The sequence below is a fragment of the Malaya genurostris genome, chromosome 2 (assembly GCF_030247185.1).
Source record: "Malaya genurostris strain Urasoe2022 chromosome 2, Malgen_1.1, whole genome shotgun sequence".
Lineage (NCBI taxonomy): Eukaryota > Metazoa > Arthropoda > Insecta > Diptera > Culicidae > Malaya > Malaya genurostris.
In genome coordinates this window covers 158,515,839-158,534,221 of record NC_080571.1, presented here as the reverse complement: position 1 = coordinate 158,534,221, position 18,383 = coordinate 158,515,839, and the positions used below count along the sequence as shown (strand labels likewise).

General features: G+C 36.4%; 1 protein-coding gene across 3 annotated transcripts in view; it reads left to right on the top strand.

Annotated features, from left to right (window-relative positions):
• Positions 1 to 10,669: 10,669 nt before the first annotated feature.
• The window catches only part of LOC131430373 (alpha-1,2-mannosyltransferase ALG9), a 73,618-nt gene continuing 65,904 nt past the window's right edge, over positions 10,670 to 18,383 (top strand). Inside the window, exon 1 of one of the 3 annotated variants that reach the window (XM_058595301.1) lies at positions 10,670 to 10,774. In XM_058595301.1, coding sequence (XP_058451284.1) covers positions 10,743 to 10,774 — 32 coding nt within the window. In that variant the 5' untranslated portion in view covers positions 10,670 to 10,742. The remainder of the gene's footprint in view (positions 10,775 to 18,383) is intronic. The other 2 variants (XM_058595299.1, XM_058595302.1) reach the window with 2 other exon arrangements.

Below are 18,383 nucleotides of genomic sequence, written 5' to 3'. Positions count from 1 at the left end.
TAATCACCAAAGGCAAAACTAAAAACCACATGCTTGCCTGGAATCGTCATATCAAACCTGGAGAAATAAATTTGACCGCACGGGCTACTGTCGCAGACCTGGTCAAGAGACAGTAATATTTTGCTCTCGACAGAAACAACGCGGTGACTGATTCCCGAGGTTTACTGTCGCAATAGCGAGAACTTCATGCTTCTTCGGCTGTCGTAGACCACGACAAAATGTCATGAGATGGAATGAACTGTCGAACGAAGTGAATGACGACAACGTTGACTGTACAGCACTATTTTTCAGAGGGCTGTCGTGATCACAAGGCTGTCATGGAAAGAGTACCATGACAACCTCAATAATACTGTCGCTCTGCGGTACATTTGGGAAGCCTGGTCTAGAATAATGGCTTACAACTTGGCTTCCACAGAGGCAAAAGAACGAACGATTTTCTTGCGTTGCTCTCAACAGAAATTCAAATGGTATTTGCTCGTAAAGAACAAATGGCGTCAGTTTGCTTAAACATGAGGGGGGCTTTTGACTCAGTTTCCATAAACATCCTATCTGAGAAGTTGCATTAGCATGGTCTTTCACCAATTTTGAACAACTTGTTGTATAATCTATTGTCCGATAAATATATGTATTTCGCGCATGGTGATTTGTCGACAATACGATTCAGTTACATGGGTCTTCCTCAGGGCTCATGCTTAAGCCTCCTTTTATACAACTTTTACGTAAACAACATTGATGAATGTATCAACACATCTTGCACGCTAAGCAAACTTGCCGACGACAGCGTTGCGTCTATTATATGACCCAAAGCTGCTTATCTCCAAGGACCATTGCAAGATACTCTCGACAACTTGTCAACATGGGCTCTTCAAATGGGTATCGAGTTATGGGAAACGCAAAACCATTGTTAAAAAACTTTTTTAAACGAAATTATTCCACCGTATGATATATCATACTAACACAAATGTTAGCATCAAATTTTACATTAGTTTACACATTATGTGGGATTTTTTTTATAGATATAACCTTTTTAGAGCCTCTGCTAATGTTTTCTCACAAGATATAAGGATTAACGCATAATTTGACCAAAAAATACAAAGCAATATATAACTTACTTTTGCACTTCCATTTTTTTAAAAATAAACAGCAGATTTAACACACAAAGAAGTTGCGTATTGCAGTTTACCTGTTTTTGTTGTCATGAAGCTGTTGGGTTGTGCAGTTCCACTGGAATCCCTTAGGGCCCGAGGTATACCGCCTGAGGTTCCGGTTTGGGATGTGTTGGCGAGTCGGGATAGTTTATATATGCTTCTTTTGTACCATTACTTCAAACACATTAATATACAAGTGCAATATGTTATATCTCGCTCAGAAAGTATAATCTCCACCTACAGGTTCGACACTAACATCCACCCGAGTCCCTGTCCACCATCTTCATTGGAACTAACAAGATCTTTTTATTTGTCACTAGCTTTTTCGTTCCCCCTTCCCTGTTACTTCACCATTTCGATGGCAACTAATTAGATTTCACGCGGACCCACACGGACCGAAGGATGCGGCCAGCATAGATATTTACCAACGCAATCTGAAAGACTCATGCAATTTTTAATTTATTGACCACTGCCGATCACCAGCTGAAAGCTGGATTTTCGAGAATCCGAGATGACATAATCTAATGATACTATTTTAGTTTTAGGTTAGTAACCCAGATTAGAAAATACCCTTGGCCTCTTAGATCTTAAATCCATCGTCCAAGTACCATGCGCGCGGGTGGTTTTACGAAATTTTTAAAAATTTGACAAAACCAAAAACATACAGTCCTTTGAAAAGCATTTATCTATCTGCAGGGCAAAAATGGCTGAAAAATTCGGTGGATATTCCGAGTCTTATCAAAAATAGCACTGAAAAATTAGTGTTTTTGTGATCTTTCACAATTATTTGAAAAAATAATCAGAAGGTTCAAAAAAAAATTTTTTTTAAATAAACCTTATGCTGGCTACAAAGATTACATTCTGACACATTTTTGGAAAACTTTTTCACGTTTTTCTTGGAAAATCAACGAATTTCATATCACCGATTTCGTTGCAATTTTTGAAATTCGTCGATTTTCTATGAAAAGCGTGAAATGGTTTCCCAAAAATGTGTCCGAATGTAATCTTTGTAGCCAGCATAAGGTTTATTTGAAAAAAAAATTCGAAAATTCGAATTATTTTATCAAATAACTGTGAAAGATCACAAAAGCTAATTTTTCAGAGCTATTTTTGATAAAACTCGGAAAATCTTCCGAATTTTTCAGCCATTTTTGCCCTGCAGATTGATAAAAGCTTTTCAAAGGTCTGTATGTTTTTGGTTTTGTCAAATTTTTCAAAATTTCCTAAAACCACGCGCGCATGGTGCTTGGACGATGGCCTTAAGCAGTGTGCCTAAAAATATGTTAGATTATTGAATAAAAAAACCTGAATTTGATCTACCTACATTACTACAAATAACATAGCACAGTAAATTTTCTTCAACAGACTTATAAAGACACTGATGAAGAACGCAAAAACGTTTCGAAATACCGGGATCTGGTCGTTCACTATTGCGTTAGTATATCATAACGAAATAATTTTTTCATAGTGGAATCCAAAGGAATCTAGAATTTCTTTTTTCAAGACGGTTTAGTTCCATTCCACTAATCGCTCAAAATACACATTTTAAAACTTAGACTCGTTTGGAAGCTACTATCGGCTCATTGATCAAGTTCGAAGATCAATTGGTTGTGATTTTTGGTTCCGGAGATATGACGGTATATGTGATAGTGATGGGTAATACGGCTAATTTCAATAAGCGGCTCTGAACCGAACGCTCTTTCGTGAGCGTTGAGGTCCAATTGAACGGCTCATTGGCGTTTCGAGAGAGTGAGTATGAGAGCCACGGAAGTGACGTAACTGACGCGTTTCTTTACTGCGCAAGAGTCTCGGTGATGGCTTAACCGATTTTAACAAGGCCATTGACCAAGTTGGAAGATCAAATGACTGCGACTGTGTGTTCCGGAGATAAGTAACGTAACCGGCAAAACACGTTGTTTTTACCGCTCTAATGTAGTCAGGAATATTTGTTGCCTTGGTCGTGATTCAATAACGATCTTGGATTGTTTTTATATATTTCTAAACTTTCTCAAACGTCTAATTTCCATGCGTTGGATATTTGTCTTAAAAATTTGTAGAAAATTCATGATCATCGATAAATACATGTTCTGCTACCTTCGATTTGAAATAGTATGGTAAACCCTTTTCAAATTATTTACAAGCTTTCGCTATTTCTGCGATGTGCTCTTTAAACCAAGATTCCAAAGTCCTTTTCGTCCGTCCAATATATTTTTCTCGCAATGAGAACACGGCATTTGAAATATTCCGAATTTTCTCAAACTTTCTGTATGATCTTTTGTCGATGCTAATACAGATTTCAATTGATAGTTATTACTACTGAAAACCATATCCAAACCAAACTTCTTCAGTTTGGATTTGAGTGGATGTGCAATATCTGGGTTGAAATCTACTGAAATTCTCTTGTTCGAGATTTAATTTAGAAGGAATGGCATGATTCAATGAATGGTGGAGTAGCTCTTTTTGTTCGGAGGTGAAGTTCTGAGAAGACGTCATCCAGAATTTGTATATAAAGTTATGAGAGCGGTCTATAGATAATCTGGAACGCAAATTTTCAAATTTCTTGTAGAGGAGGAGCCGTTTCCTTTGGGACTCACATTCCTCCGCAAATTTTACTTCGCTTAATAAAGTCGAAAAATCAAGGAGGTATTCTTTGGCTCATTTCAAATGAAGATTATAGCATTCTAAAGTTTTCACGTTTAGAATGCTATATAATTTCTTATATTTTACTTTCGGAATTTCAAATTTTGTTTTGAATGTTTTTTGGGAGAGAATTTCGTATTTTTACTTTGCAGCAAGTAGGAATTAAACGATCTACTACATTTTTGCAAAAACGCGATATCCTTAGATATTCCAGCAATTTTCTTCCTCATTTTGCTTGGTAGCCATTGTCAAAATTTGTAGTTTAAGCGGTTAGTGGAATGAAACTAAGTAGTGTTTCGAAAATAAGCTATCCACAAATTTTTCTTTCAAATAATGATAAAAAAACGATATTTTATTCAATCTAAAAATTGATTTTTTATGTACGAGATTAAACTTGAGCATAATGAAAAGCGGATGAAATTTAAGTTATTCCTTCACCAATTTTCGAACTTTTGATCGAACGCTCTTAATCAAGCTCCGGACAAGTGTTGCATCGTATTTTTTGGACGCTTGAGCCCAAATTTTGTTGAACTCCTGTTCCCAGCTGCCTTACCAGTCCCTCTTCACGATTGCCCAGTAGCGTTGTGGATTGATATTTTCTCAACGAAACTTATACCCTTTTCCGCAAGCCAATTGAGAGTGGTTTTGGCATAGTGAGCCGACGCTAAATTCGGCCAAAACAGTGTAGGTGTACTATGCTTCTTATATAAAGGCAGCAATCTTTTCTGGAGACACCCAGATCGATAGATTTCTGCATTTATATTTCCGGTAGTGTAAAAAATGGTTGACTTCAAACGACAGGAACATATTGCTTGCCATACCAGTACCTTTCGATCGAATTTCTCTTCTTGAATCGACTTGTCCGCATCTCTTACATCCTCCCCAACGACGACAGTAAAGTATTGTGGACCTGAAAGGGTTTTTGAGTCCTCCTTTACATAAGTCTCATCGTTCATCAAAACGGATGCATCCGGACACTGCAAAAGACGCGAATACAATTTCCGGGCCCTTGTTGCTGCTCGCTTCTTCTGTTCTCACTCTGTTTCTTGTAGGTCTTCAGGTGATTTCGTTTCTTGATACGCTGGATCATTCCGAAACTCGTTCCTGCTTTTTTGGCCAAATCACGTATTGACATTGATTTGTTCTTCATGATTAGAGGTACCACGTTCTGGTCTAGTTTCGGGTTGGAAGAACCGGGTTTCTGCCTCTTCCGGTTAGCTCATCCAAAGAATAGTGTTCCCCGAACTTATTAATGATGGTTTTAACACTGACATAATGAATTCCAAACCGCTTCGCCAATTTTCGCGTAATACTACCCTCCTCACTTGGCCATGTGTCCAGAACTTTAATTTTCTTTTCAATACGCGACATTTTGAACACGCAGAATTTCAACCGCACAAACAAGTAAACAAACCATAAATACATGCGTACAACACAAATTTATGTGGATAGCTTATTTTCGATACACTTCTTAAACCGTCTTAAAATAGAAATTATAGGTTTCTTCGGGTTACACTATGAAAACACTATTTCGTTATGATGTAACGTAATAGTGAATGACCAGATACTGAAAGTTCGAAACGCTTTTTGCGTTCTTCATCGACGTTTTTAAAAGTTGATTGCTGTGCTGTTTATGTACTTCCTATGTTTGTTTTTTTGTGTGCAGGTAGCAACTTGAAGAGCCAGGAATAGTTGATGCCTTAATCGTGATTCAATGACGAACTTGGATTGTTTTTTATATATTTCTAAACTTTCCGCAACGTCTAATTTCCATGTGTTGGAAATTTGTATTAAAATTTTTATGTCAATTTTTCATCGATAAATACATGTTCTCCTACCTTCGATGTGAAATGGTATAGTACACCCTTTTCAAATTCTTTAGAATTTTTCGCTATTTCTGCGATGTGCTCTTTAAACCGAGTTTCCTTTTCGTCTGTGCAATATATTATTTCTCGCAATGAGAACACGAGATTTGCTAGATTCTGGATTTTCTCAAATTTTCTATATGATCCTTTGTCGATTTCAATTGATAGTTCTTACTACTGAAAACCAAATAAAAAACCATTTTTTTCCGTTTGGATTTGAGCGGATGTGCAATATCTGGGTTGAAATTCTCTTTCTTACCATCATATCTCCGGAACCAGAAGTTCAGCCATTTGATCTTTGAACTTGATCAAAGACACCACAGTAGCTTTCAAATGAGTCTTAGCTTGGTAAAATCGGTTCAGCCATGTCTGAGATAATTGAGCGGTAAAAATATCTTCGAAAAGTGCACACATACACACACACATTTTCAGATCTCGTCGAGCTAAGTTGAATGGTATAAAACACTATGGGTCTTTGAGGCTCCGTTCGAAAGTCAGTTTTTTTCCAGCAATTCTTATACCTTACTATAGATAAAAGCAAAAACATACATTCTGTAAATTGTAACCTGGGACCGTTGGAACAAGACCGTTCAAAATATAGCGAATGGCTTTAGCGCCACTCTATAAGTAGACCAAACGCCTTGGTTCAAATAGCCAGCTAAATGAGACCCTCCTATGGGCGGGTACTGTCTGTTTCTGAGTTCCGGTCGAGACGTTCGAACATAATCCAGGTGACCTTAATAATCCGCTAACACCCCAAAAACCACTCACTGAAAACCAAAATCACTACAAGGCGGAACAAGGAGTTGACTTAAATGATACCTTTCATCACTGGTAAAAGCATCCACATTGTTCCAGATCGTTTTGAATCGGGGCAAACCCACAAACAACTTCATAAGTAGAATCGACCGAATATCGTGAGAATCACTTCACACGAAAACACCATAAATAGTTACTGCTAAACAAAACACCGAGTTTAATACTCAGATTTAAATTTTACATTATTTATTTACAAAAAAGAACATATTTCATCTTTCTGATGGAATTCGAACTCGAAACCCTCTACATGCTAGTTAGTCCTGCGTGCGGTGCTCTAACTCACTAACTACTAATATTTTTGTGTCTCTTCCTTCCCAAAGCATAATCTATATCTATAGGCGTTTCGTGTGTTCATCTGATCTATGTGCATGCGAGAACAACGGATTCATCGCCGACCTAGAAGTTTCACAGATTTATTGTACTTCATATGTTTGATGTACATGATATGTTTGTTGTACTTGTACTCTGATGTACTTCATATGTTTTTTTTTGTGTCCGCATCGACGAATACTAAACTACTCCTGCATCTTCCACAATCTAAAACAAAGTGGACGATTCAATTTTTGGAATCCTCAGACATAGCATGAGCAAGATATTCTTTTCTGGAACTACGTAATAATTTACTAAGTTTCCCGAAACCCTCCGGCATACGATTTCAATCTCCCCCGAATTGACTTCTTATCAAAGAAATTTGGATTAAACCGAACGACCCCTTTCATACCCCCAGAGAAAGACAGACTCCCCTCCATCTCGGATTTTCATTGTAAAGCCTTTAAAAGGTAATAGTTCAAATGGCGAGCCGACCACCCGTCGAAAGTAACTCAGTTCCAACCAGCCAATCAGATCCGGCGAGAGAGTGCGTAATATAAATTCATTGGTTCTTTTAGTAAGCAATTCTTAGGATTTTATTGTATACATAGAGCCCAAGTAGCAAATGTAACTTATTGAAATTTCAAGATGTTCTACAATTGTTATTTATGTTAGATAAGTTTAGAAAGATTTTTAAATATATTAAAATCGGTTGTGCAACTTATCACTGTCAAGTTTCACAATGCTATCGAAAAATCACTGTAGAACAACTTAAAGTACATCTAAAACAATCATCGATAGCCTATTGGCATTCCAGAAAAATTCATTTCGAGATTTTTCAGGTTCAATAGAACATTGGTTTGATCAAAAACGTCTAAAAATTTTCAGAATGTTTGAATATGTGTATGTTAAACACCATTCCGATGATTCTCATTAAAAATAATAGACTTTTATTTTCACAGAAATTGGTGTACAATCATCAAAAACGTTAATTCAAAGGCTTAATTCAGACGTACGAATACATGTTTCACCATAAAAATACAGTTCGCTGTCGATTTTTCTTTTACAAAAACACAAAAGATCAATTCTACAATATGTAGCATTATCATTTTTCATGTTCAAATTATTTTACAAGATCTTAACACTCATAACACATGAAATCAAATGTGAAACTTATACACACGGAACGACCAAAATTAGTTCTGTGCCAAATTCGTATTACTGTTTTTGAATTAGTTGATTTTAACAACAAAATTTCCAAAATAACTATGAAATTAGTTGAAATTGAGAATTTGCTTTGCTGGAAAAAACTCTTACTTTTAGAGAATTTGTTCAGTTGGCAAATATCCGGGACAAAAACCAGCAATATTTCAATCCAACACGAAATTCTTATTGACAACTAATTTGTTATTAAAATCAGAAAATTTGTTTCTGTTTATCTATCACCATCATTACTGAAGGACAGCACAAAGAACACAAAAATGAAATTGGTTTAATTAACAAGTTTATTAGCCGAAAACCCATGAGAAGTGTCAAAGCAAAACAATACATTAAAAAGCTAAATAGGACAGTCTTGTTGAAACTGCTTGCAAATTGTTTTGATGTTTTTCGCATGTGTTACGATATATCCATATATAACAGTTCGGCTGAAAAGTTCGTATCGTTTAATAGAAACACACATTTTTTTGCCAGAATTCGTTTTTATTATTCAACATAATTGCCATCAGAGGCGATACAGCGATTATAGCAATCTTCCAACTTTTCGATACCATTTTTGTAGTACGATTTGTCCTTTGCCTCAAAATAGGCCTCAGTTTCAGCGATTACCTCTTCATTGCTTCTAAATTTTCTACCAGCGAGCATTCTCTTGAGGTCCAAGAACAGGAAAAAGTCACTGGGGGCCAAATCTGGAGAATACGGTGGATGAGGAAGCAATTCGAAGCCCAATTCGTTCAATTTCAGCATGCTCAGAATCATCAATTCGTTGTTGTTTTTGATCGATTGTGAGCTCACGCGGCACCCATTTTGCACAAAGCTTTCTCATATCCTAATATTCGTGAATAATATGTCCAACACGTTCCTTTGATATATTTAGGGTGTCAACTATCTCGATCAACTTCACTTTACGGTCATTGAAAACTATTTTGTGGATTTTTTACGTTTTCATCGGTAATAGCCTCTTTTGGACGTCCACTGCGTTCATCGTCTTCGGTGCTCATATGACCAGTACGAAATTTTGCAAACCACTTACGAATTGTTGCTTCACCCGGTGCAGAGTCTGGATAACAATCATCAAGCCATTTTTTGGTATCGGCGGCACTTTTTCTCATCAAAAAGTAGTGTTTCATCAACACACGAAACTCCTTTTTTCCATTTTTTTTTTCACAATAACAAAAGTAGCTTCACTCAAAATGCGATATCTCACAAACTAATAATCAGACAGCTGTCAAATTTATACACGTATCTTTTGAAGGTTGGTACTAACTGAAAATGGTATGAATTTAATTCTAGTGGCACCCTCTCATAGAAACGATACGAACTTTTCAGCCGATCTGTAAGTTTCTAAACCGATATGTAAATTTGTGCGCATTTGAAGCGATTGTGCGTAATAATGTTTTTACGCGGAACAGTGAAGTGAGATTCGAATGTTTCACTCTCATTGTATATGTCAAAAGATGTTTTTTGTATCTTCCAACCTTCCGGGCTACGCTTTCCGGTGTATTACTTGTATACGGTTTTTGTTTTCCGAGTGCTCAAAGTTTTCAGTGAGAGAGTCGATTTCGCGAAGTCGAATTAAGAAAACAGCGATTTAAATAAAATAAAATTCAAAAAGAAGTTTATGTTTCGCTTATGGCTTTTTCTCCAATACAACATCGTATTTATACCTGCCAATATTGAAAAGAATGTTCTGTAGTAGTGTGCCATCTAGTGGCTAGTAGTCATTACGGTGTTAACGTTTTTTTCGGTGACAGTGCGCCACATAGCTGCAAATTGCAGAAGCCAATTCAACCGTTTATGTTGGTTGAAAACAACGTTTCAATTCTCTAATTCAACTAAAAAATTAGTTAAATAGAAATGAAGTGTGCCTTAGCTAAGAAATGACAGCACGTTGAATTGGTGAACTCAACTAAAAAAATAGCCATTTCAACAAATGTTTTATTATTATTAAGGGAATCAGAAATAAAAAATCTAAATTAGCAAAAGTAAGATTTTTTTTAGTTGTCTCAAAAAATAACTAACTAAAATCAGAAAATCAACTAATTTTTTCGCCAAAATGCTGATTTCGGTCTTTCCGTGCATTAGAAATTAAGTTTGTTATGTCTTTGTAAACATCATTCCATTTCTTGTTTACATTACGTAGTAGTATTCACGAATTCCACAGTTGTTTTTTCGCTGATTTTATTACTGCCTTTGTGATGGGCTCGACACATGAGTTTTTTTGTATCAGTTGTACAATCGTTGTGAATAAATATTCGTAATAACGGAAGTTATGTTTCACAACACAGAAATATTGCGCTTTTTCCATAACACAACTTGAGAGTCGCACCCTAATTAAAATATACGGTAATGCTACAAAATGTAATAATGAATAATCTTGAATCCAAAAATTTACATTGTTGTCACAAAATTGATTTATTTTTTTTATGTTATCAAATATTTTTGATGAAATTTGGATGGAGGTCACAGAAATTAAACTATTATGGTATGTGATAACAAGCTTATTATCTGTCAAAACATCTTCATCAGCTAATGTTCTGCCGCATCGTGTGGAATTCGAGAGCTGGCTAAAATATTACTCTTTCTAGTTCAAAATATCCAGATAAATCAGTTTCATATTTTTAGCTTATCCTCTCAGGTAAAAGAATTTTTTCTCTTATTCTCTTTTTTCAGATCAATTCGACATAAATTCGGATCTCGCATCTGCGATATATGGTTTATATTTCAGGTATTTTCCCCTGGAATGTACATCGCTAGCACAGCTTTACTTCCGAGGTATTTTTGAAACACCATATACACTTTTTTCAAAGATACATTACATTATTAGTGACTTTTTTTAATGTGGAACACATTTTTGTTTTCTATATAGGTGTGCAAACTAGAAACTCAAGAAAAAATACACGTAGAAATGTGGTCTGGTTTTGAACAATTATAGCTCAGTCAATTTTATATAAATTACTAGCTGACCCGTCGAACTTCGTCTCGCCCAAAAAATTTTTATTCAAATTTATGTTTTCGGACAGTGTAATTGTCAACCGGCTAAGTGGTTAACGTTTCTCTCCATTATTTTTCTAATTACTTAACCTACAATCAACGGAATTCGACACACATTCACTTTAGCTCAATGCTAAAAATATCACCAAAAATTAATGTGAAAATGTGAAATACTTCTGTTAAACAAAAATTGAACAAATGTACAGATTATCATATCATCCTTTGAATCAAAGCACTGAACAAAGATTCCTCTCTAATGGCTTCGACATAAAGGATATAAGGTGCTACGTTTTCTCTTCCAGATGTGATTCTTGCTCACTAACCAGAATTTTGTATTGATAAACCTAACACAATGTTGAAGAGTTTCTCTTTAAGAGTTATTCATTCGGTAGATTGAGATATGTTTACAGATTGTATTTAGCCCAAGTAAGTAAAAGTTCGTAAAATAAGATTTGGTTGCCATAAAGTGCCACGCGTACCTGAGAGCTGTAATAAAGTGAATATTTTTCAGATAATGTGGAACTTTTGGTTGCTTGGACAGACGACGCTTAAATTTTAAATTGGTACTAGCTGACCCGTCGAACTTCGTCTCGCCTGAAATAATTTTTTTTTAAATTTATGTTTCCAGACCGCAGAGTTGTCAAACGTTAATGTTTCTTTTCATTATTTTACTGATTACTTGGCTTACAATAAACGAATTACGACAAATTCATATCCAACACATTAACTTCGTCCCGAAGAAGAAATATCATCAAGAATTATTGTGGAATTATGTTCAATGCTTTTGTTACGCAAAAACTAAACAAATGCACCGATTGCCATCTCATCCTTCGAGTCAGTGTATTGAACAGAGATTGTAGATCTATCTCAAACTGACATATGGGATGATGGATTGGATGGAATAATATCTGACTGGTCGTAGTACGACCGTGAAAATTGGCGACTGCGTTACTCCATCATTCATCGTGAGCTCTGGCGTTCCTCAGGGAAGCCATCTAGGACCATTCATATTTCTGCTATATCTAAATGATCTGAATTTCGCATTGCAATGCATGAAGCTATCATTCGCCGACGATTTCAAACTGTTTCATCTCATCAAATATCTGAAAGACTCAAACTTCTTGCAGTCACAGTTGGATGTATTTTCTAACTGTGCAATGTCAACAGAATAGTTATTAACGCCTTCAAATGTTTCGTTATCTCCTTCTCTCGTAAACGAACAACGATTATGTATGATTACACTATTTCGCAAGCTGTACTAAAACGGGTGACATCAATTAAGGATCTAGGAGTATTATTGGATTAAGAACTTAGGTTCAAAAATCACATAGAATATACCCTCTCTAAGTCATTAAAGATGTTAGGTTTGATCTTTCGCATCTCAAAAAATTTCAATTACATATACTGCCTGAAATTGTTATATTGCGCTCTAGTTCGTTCTACACTGGAGTATGCTGTGGTTGTTTGGGCACCATATTATAAAACTGATAAGTTGCCCATTGAAACTGTTCAGCGCAGGTTCATTCGTTTTGCGTTGCGTCGCCTGCCCTGGAGAAATCCATTGAATCTTTCAAGCAACGAAAATCGATGTAGGCTCGTACACCTCGATTTGCTAACTGTCCGCCGTGATGCACTGAAAGCTGTTTTCGTCGTGGACCTCATCCAATCTCGAATTGATAGTGCAGATCTCCTACAACAGCTAAGTTTTGACATTCTTCGGCGTAATTTGCGGTTTAATCCCTTTCTCAGAATTCCTCGTGCCAGATCTAACTATGGCTTCATTGAACTGTTTTCGAGTACATGTCGCGTATTCAATACTTGCTCTGATGAATTTGATTTCAGTTTATTTCGTAGTTCCATTAAAACCCGTTTTCTTCGAATCTTTTCCCGCTAGTTTTATTAGGATAATTAGACGATATCAATAGTTGTTAATTAGCTTTGAAGTTTAAATAAGGGTAATCTTAGATTTCGTTATGTATCATGTGGACAAATGTTATCTGTTGATACAAAATATGAGAATTTTTTATGTCTGCTGGAGAAGGAGAATAAAAATTTCAGCTCCAGCAGGCTTTTCCCTTGCTCCTAAGTAAACAAATAAACAGATGGATGGAAAAGAGATCACCAAGATAAGTACTTTAAATTTTTAAAAATTTAATAGCAAATCCTTAGGAATTATCGAAAGTAATAAATTGGTTTTGAACGGTTGTCCATAACCTGCTTCACCGCTAGTGAAGCCTTAGTCGTGTTTGATGAATGTTCGTAGCATGATGATGACAGGATCAATTTTCGATTAACGAATTAGCGATAAATTTGAAAAATTTTTGGACATTCGAAAGTTCAAATTACCCTTTTATTAAATATTGTTTCCATTAACTTTGACATGAACGCTGAATTCGTTAAAGAATTGTATCAAAAGGCCTCTCATTCGTCGAGCCACCACATCGTTTTGCTTAGTATTCAGTCCTGAGAATCAATACTCTGTTCTAGCGGAGTGAACATGAGGAGTGATTATACCAGTATTCTTCTTATCGTTAAAGCCAATGTACAAAACAGCAGATCTCATAACTAATGGATCTTACATGCTACGATTTCTCCTTCAGATATGATATTCACGATTCCCATATGGTAATTCGTCAAATAATCCGGAAGTTCGGAAAATGAAATGATTTGGCTTAAGCAGCTTACAAATCTGTATGAAATGTTCAAAACGACGAATGTAACAATGAGAGATTCTCTTTGTTTACTTTCTCTTTGGATTATACTCTTAGCAATCCTTAACTCCATTTATTTACCGATAATAATAACTAAAGCTATTATCTTTGAATCTGCACTGAATAAATTACCGACAAAAAGCAGCAATGTTTCGCAATAATCGAAAGAGAAAATAAACAAAGAAAATCTCTCATTGTTACATTCGTCGTTTTGAACATTTCATACAGAAATGTCATGAATATGTGCATCCTAAGCAGACCGTTTTGAAGTAAACCACTCTTGAAAACTTACCCGAATCGGCTGAACAAACTTCAGCATGCTAAATGACAGGAAAATATTTTCATCTGTACTCATTATTTCAACAGCAGAATCCTATCATTGATACGAAAAAAAAACCATGGCCAACATTATTCATCTAACTACATCTACTGGTAAAAGATATTAAAACTTTTGCTTCTGTTTACGGTGTAGCTAAAACAGTAATGTGCATTCTACAATAAGGTAATTTGGCAAGTAATGATTTTGATACCCTATTAGGCACGTGTTTCCAAATGACGAATCAATCATGCATGTAAAATCTCCACCCAAATCTACTCGTTGCGCGCCAAAAAATTTATTCGACGTCTAGTATTCTTTTCTTCGACGGCCCAACACTTATGGAACTCGTTATGCGCCAAACACCTATCGATGATCTAGCAATCATTGGCGACTTTTTCAGTGGAAAATTCCATTGTCCATACAAAATAACTTTATTGGTTTTTCCCACTTTTCCAGTAAGTTTTCCTAATTTTTTTTGATATACGAACCCGGTGGGGGTAAAAACTGATCAAACGAAAAAAAAAGCATCTCAATCCGTCCATTCGTTCTTACGTGATGCGATTACAAAGTATGATCTCTGCATTTTTATATATATATAGATTAATATTATGTCACCATTTGATTGGAAATATTTCTACGTATTGATTTGAATGTTCATAGGCATGTATTTTTAATTGTGTATTATTGAAATGTTGATTAATAGCTAGCAGTGTCCTATTTTGTCTGCAAAAAATCTCCGGCATACTGGATTTCCCTGCCATAGTCGACGGTTTTGAAGGAGTAAGCGATATATCAAAGGGAAAGCATTGCTCTGATTGGTCAATCGATGCTAAAGCGCAGCTGCTGAAAGCACGCGAATCTATAAATATAAGCAAAATTATAGCTAACGTTTCAGTCCAATGAGTAGCATGCTAGGAGTAGGTTGTTGCTAGACAGCAAGACAAAAAGTGCCATAAAACGATTTGAAGATTTAATTGGTATGCTCTGATCTAATGTCATGCAAGTTAGGATGAAATTCCATGTTATGTCGTTTCGCCTGAGAAATTGACAACTACCCCAGGGTAAATTTGGAGTGCATAAGATTAATTTCCAATTTATATAAGATGAACTCGATTGATAATAAGAAACTCGCTTCAACCGAAATCGCAGAATGGTTGTAATGGTAGAGAAACGCTATAAAAATAACTGCTTGCATACAAAACTTGAACACAAGTTAGGCGAAGAGAAGCTTAAATATCGATATCCGTATCGCAAGCTTAAATATCGATATCCGTATCGCAAGCTTAAATATCGATATCCGTATCGTGTACAAACATATAATTGCATACATTTGAGCTATTGGTTTAATTTTGTCGGCTACAAAACAAATACAAATCACGACGAATAAAGTCTATATTCTGGGTTCGCGGGTTCGGTTTTGGTTCCTAATAAAGTTCAATCTAAGCATGCATTTGCAAATTCAAAAGTGTGACGATTGATTGAACTGTTTGATTGTAGATCATTAGAAATTTTGGTTGCCTTGTTCCACATCAATGGCTCGAACAACCCCATGGGGCTGATCCTTGTAGTTTTTCTCAAAAATGTAGTTTTATGAAACACTATTTCCACATGCAATACACCATGCGACTTATTTTCTATCAGTACCCTCATTAAAAAATGCTACCAGATGTAACAAATTTTTAAATCCTTGCTACTCATATTCTTTTCACTGATCACGGATTTTTCCGATACCGATACCTAACAGCTATAGTCCTTTGCTGTATCAAGAATACGTCTCCACATAACTTGGTCCATGGCTGCTTGTCGCCAGAAACTCAAGACACGGATGCTTCGGAGATCACCCTCCACTTGATCGATCCATTTTGCTCGCTGCGCTCCTCTTTTTTTTGTACCAGTCGGATTTAATTCAAGAACATTTTCACTGGGCTATCGTCCGACATCCTTACATGCCCAGCCCATCGTAGACGTTCGATTTTAGATGTCCGCAGGGGTGGTTTTCCTAGCAGCTGATGCAATTCCTGATTCATACGCTGTCTCCACTTTCTGTCTTCCATCTGCACTCCGCCATAGATGGTACCTTTCTTTCGGAAACACTAAGGGCGTGTTGGTCCTCTGCCAACATAGTCTAGGTCCCGTGGGCATAGAGAACAATCGCTATAATTAGCGTATTGTATATGGTCAATTTTGTGCGGTGGTGTACTTTTCTCGATCGAAGGGTTTTTCTGAGTCCAAAGTGTGCACGATTCCCTGACAAAATACGTCTCTGTATTTCTCTGCTGGTGTCATTATCGGCGGTTACCAGTGAGTCCAAATACACGAGCTCGTCAACCACCTCGATATCATCACCGTCTATCGATATTCGTGGTGGGAGGCGTAATGTTTCTTCTCTAGAGCCTTGTAATATGAGCATTTAACACTAAATCTCCTCACACATTCCGGACCATGTAAAATATTCAAGACTAAATCTTTCTCACACCCCAGACCACACGCATTTGACAAATTTCCATAAACACGTACTCGACAAAGTTCCACTCGACACCATTCTAAGAAAACCCAAAAACCTACATAAAACAAATACATTACCTACATGAAGGCATTTACGCAAACCCAAAGAAAAAAGCTACGTAAACATAAATTTCGACAAAGCGAAATGAGGAAGCATTAAATTACACACCATTGAATTGAAAATAAACAGACCTGACCTACTGTGACACTTCCCCTTCCTTGGCACCCTCATGCCCGCAATTGAATACCAACCGACGAGAACTAGAACGACAAGTAACTCAAGAACACACACTAACTCAAACCGACACTCACGAGAATAACCCAACATGCTATCGCCCGCTCCACTCCGTATCACACTCGCTCACTCTCATCAAGAAGCTCATTTCCTCTCTTACTCACAAAAGTATCCAATGATACAACTGATCCCATTGGCTAAACCTGACTTACAATGCGCGTTCTAACTCCTCCCACCTAGAGTCTCACCAATTGTAAAAGTAAATAGAATTAACTAGCTAGATCAGGAGAGAATAGGGTATAAATTAAGAAATCGATAAAATAAAGCAGACATTCTTGATCGCAAGATAAAACAGTCAAACGCGTTGTTTAAATGGCGACCGTAGTGTTTCGAACCGTGCAAACAGTGCAAAAAATATAGACCAAAAACAGAACATTTTTCGAGTTCGAGTTGCGGTTGAATATGACTATACGGAACGGATTATGGTGAAATTAATCGTACCGAGGTTACCAAGTTCCAATTGAAAAAGAAGAGCAAGTGGCTAGTAATAAGTCGAATTCAATAACTGATAAACGAGTGTTTTGTGATGAAAAAAAAAAATGCAAATGACGATCGTTATTATCGTTATTTAGTAACAGTTCGATTTTCGGTAATTGGTGTCCTTTTCATAGCAGTGAATAACCGAGAAACATCGTGCAACGTTAATTATTAATTTCCCGAGAAATTTTGTGATGCTGGGTGCAGTTAATTGAATACCGATATTAGTTATGAACCTCCCGAGAAATTTTGTGATGCTGGGTGCAGTTAATTGAATACCGATATTAGTTATGAACCTCCCGAGAAATTTTGTGATGCTGGGTGTAGTTAATTGAATACTGATATTAGTTATGAACTTCCCGAAAACGTTGTGTTGCTGGTTGCAGTTAATCGAATACCGATGTTGGTCATGAACTTTCCGAGAAATTGTGTGTTGCTGGTTGCAGTTGATTGAATACCGACGTTAATCATGAACTTCCCGAACATTATTGTATTGCTGGCTGCGGTAAATTGAATACTCAAAGTGAATTTTTTGTTGTGTGCAAACAAAAAGAACCACCAACGAAGGCTCCACTGCGAAAGGAAGGAAGGTTCCGATGAGTTGAATGAATATCTACAACGTAAAGGTACTGTGCTTAAGTTAAGAGTTAGGGACACAAGAAGCTAGGCATATATTGATTATAAGACATAATAACATTTGTGAATATAGATTATGGGTTGGTTTTCGTCAGACGAAACCATCAATAACACAATAGCCTCCCCGTCGAGGGAAACGGAAGGCATCGCGCTCTGTGCATTAGTAGGAATAGCAATAGGCTATCTGCTACTAAAAGGTCTGATAAAATTGCACAAGCAATATACAGAAAAAATAGCAATCAAGGCCGCACGACAGGTACAATTTTTTAATCGACAATGGAAAATTTTTATAACGACAAATGGCTTTTAACGGTCAAAGAGAAATTAAATGAAATTAAAATTCGTACCGAGGAAAAACGCAAACAGGCGATTCCCGACAAACACACATGTTATGCATGTATATTCATGTCTAGAAAACTTCATACCATAGCTTAAAAATGTGAAAGG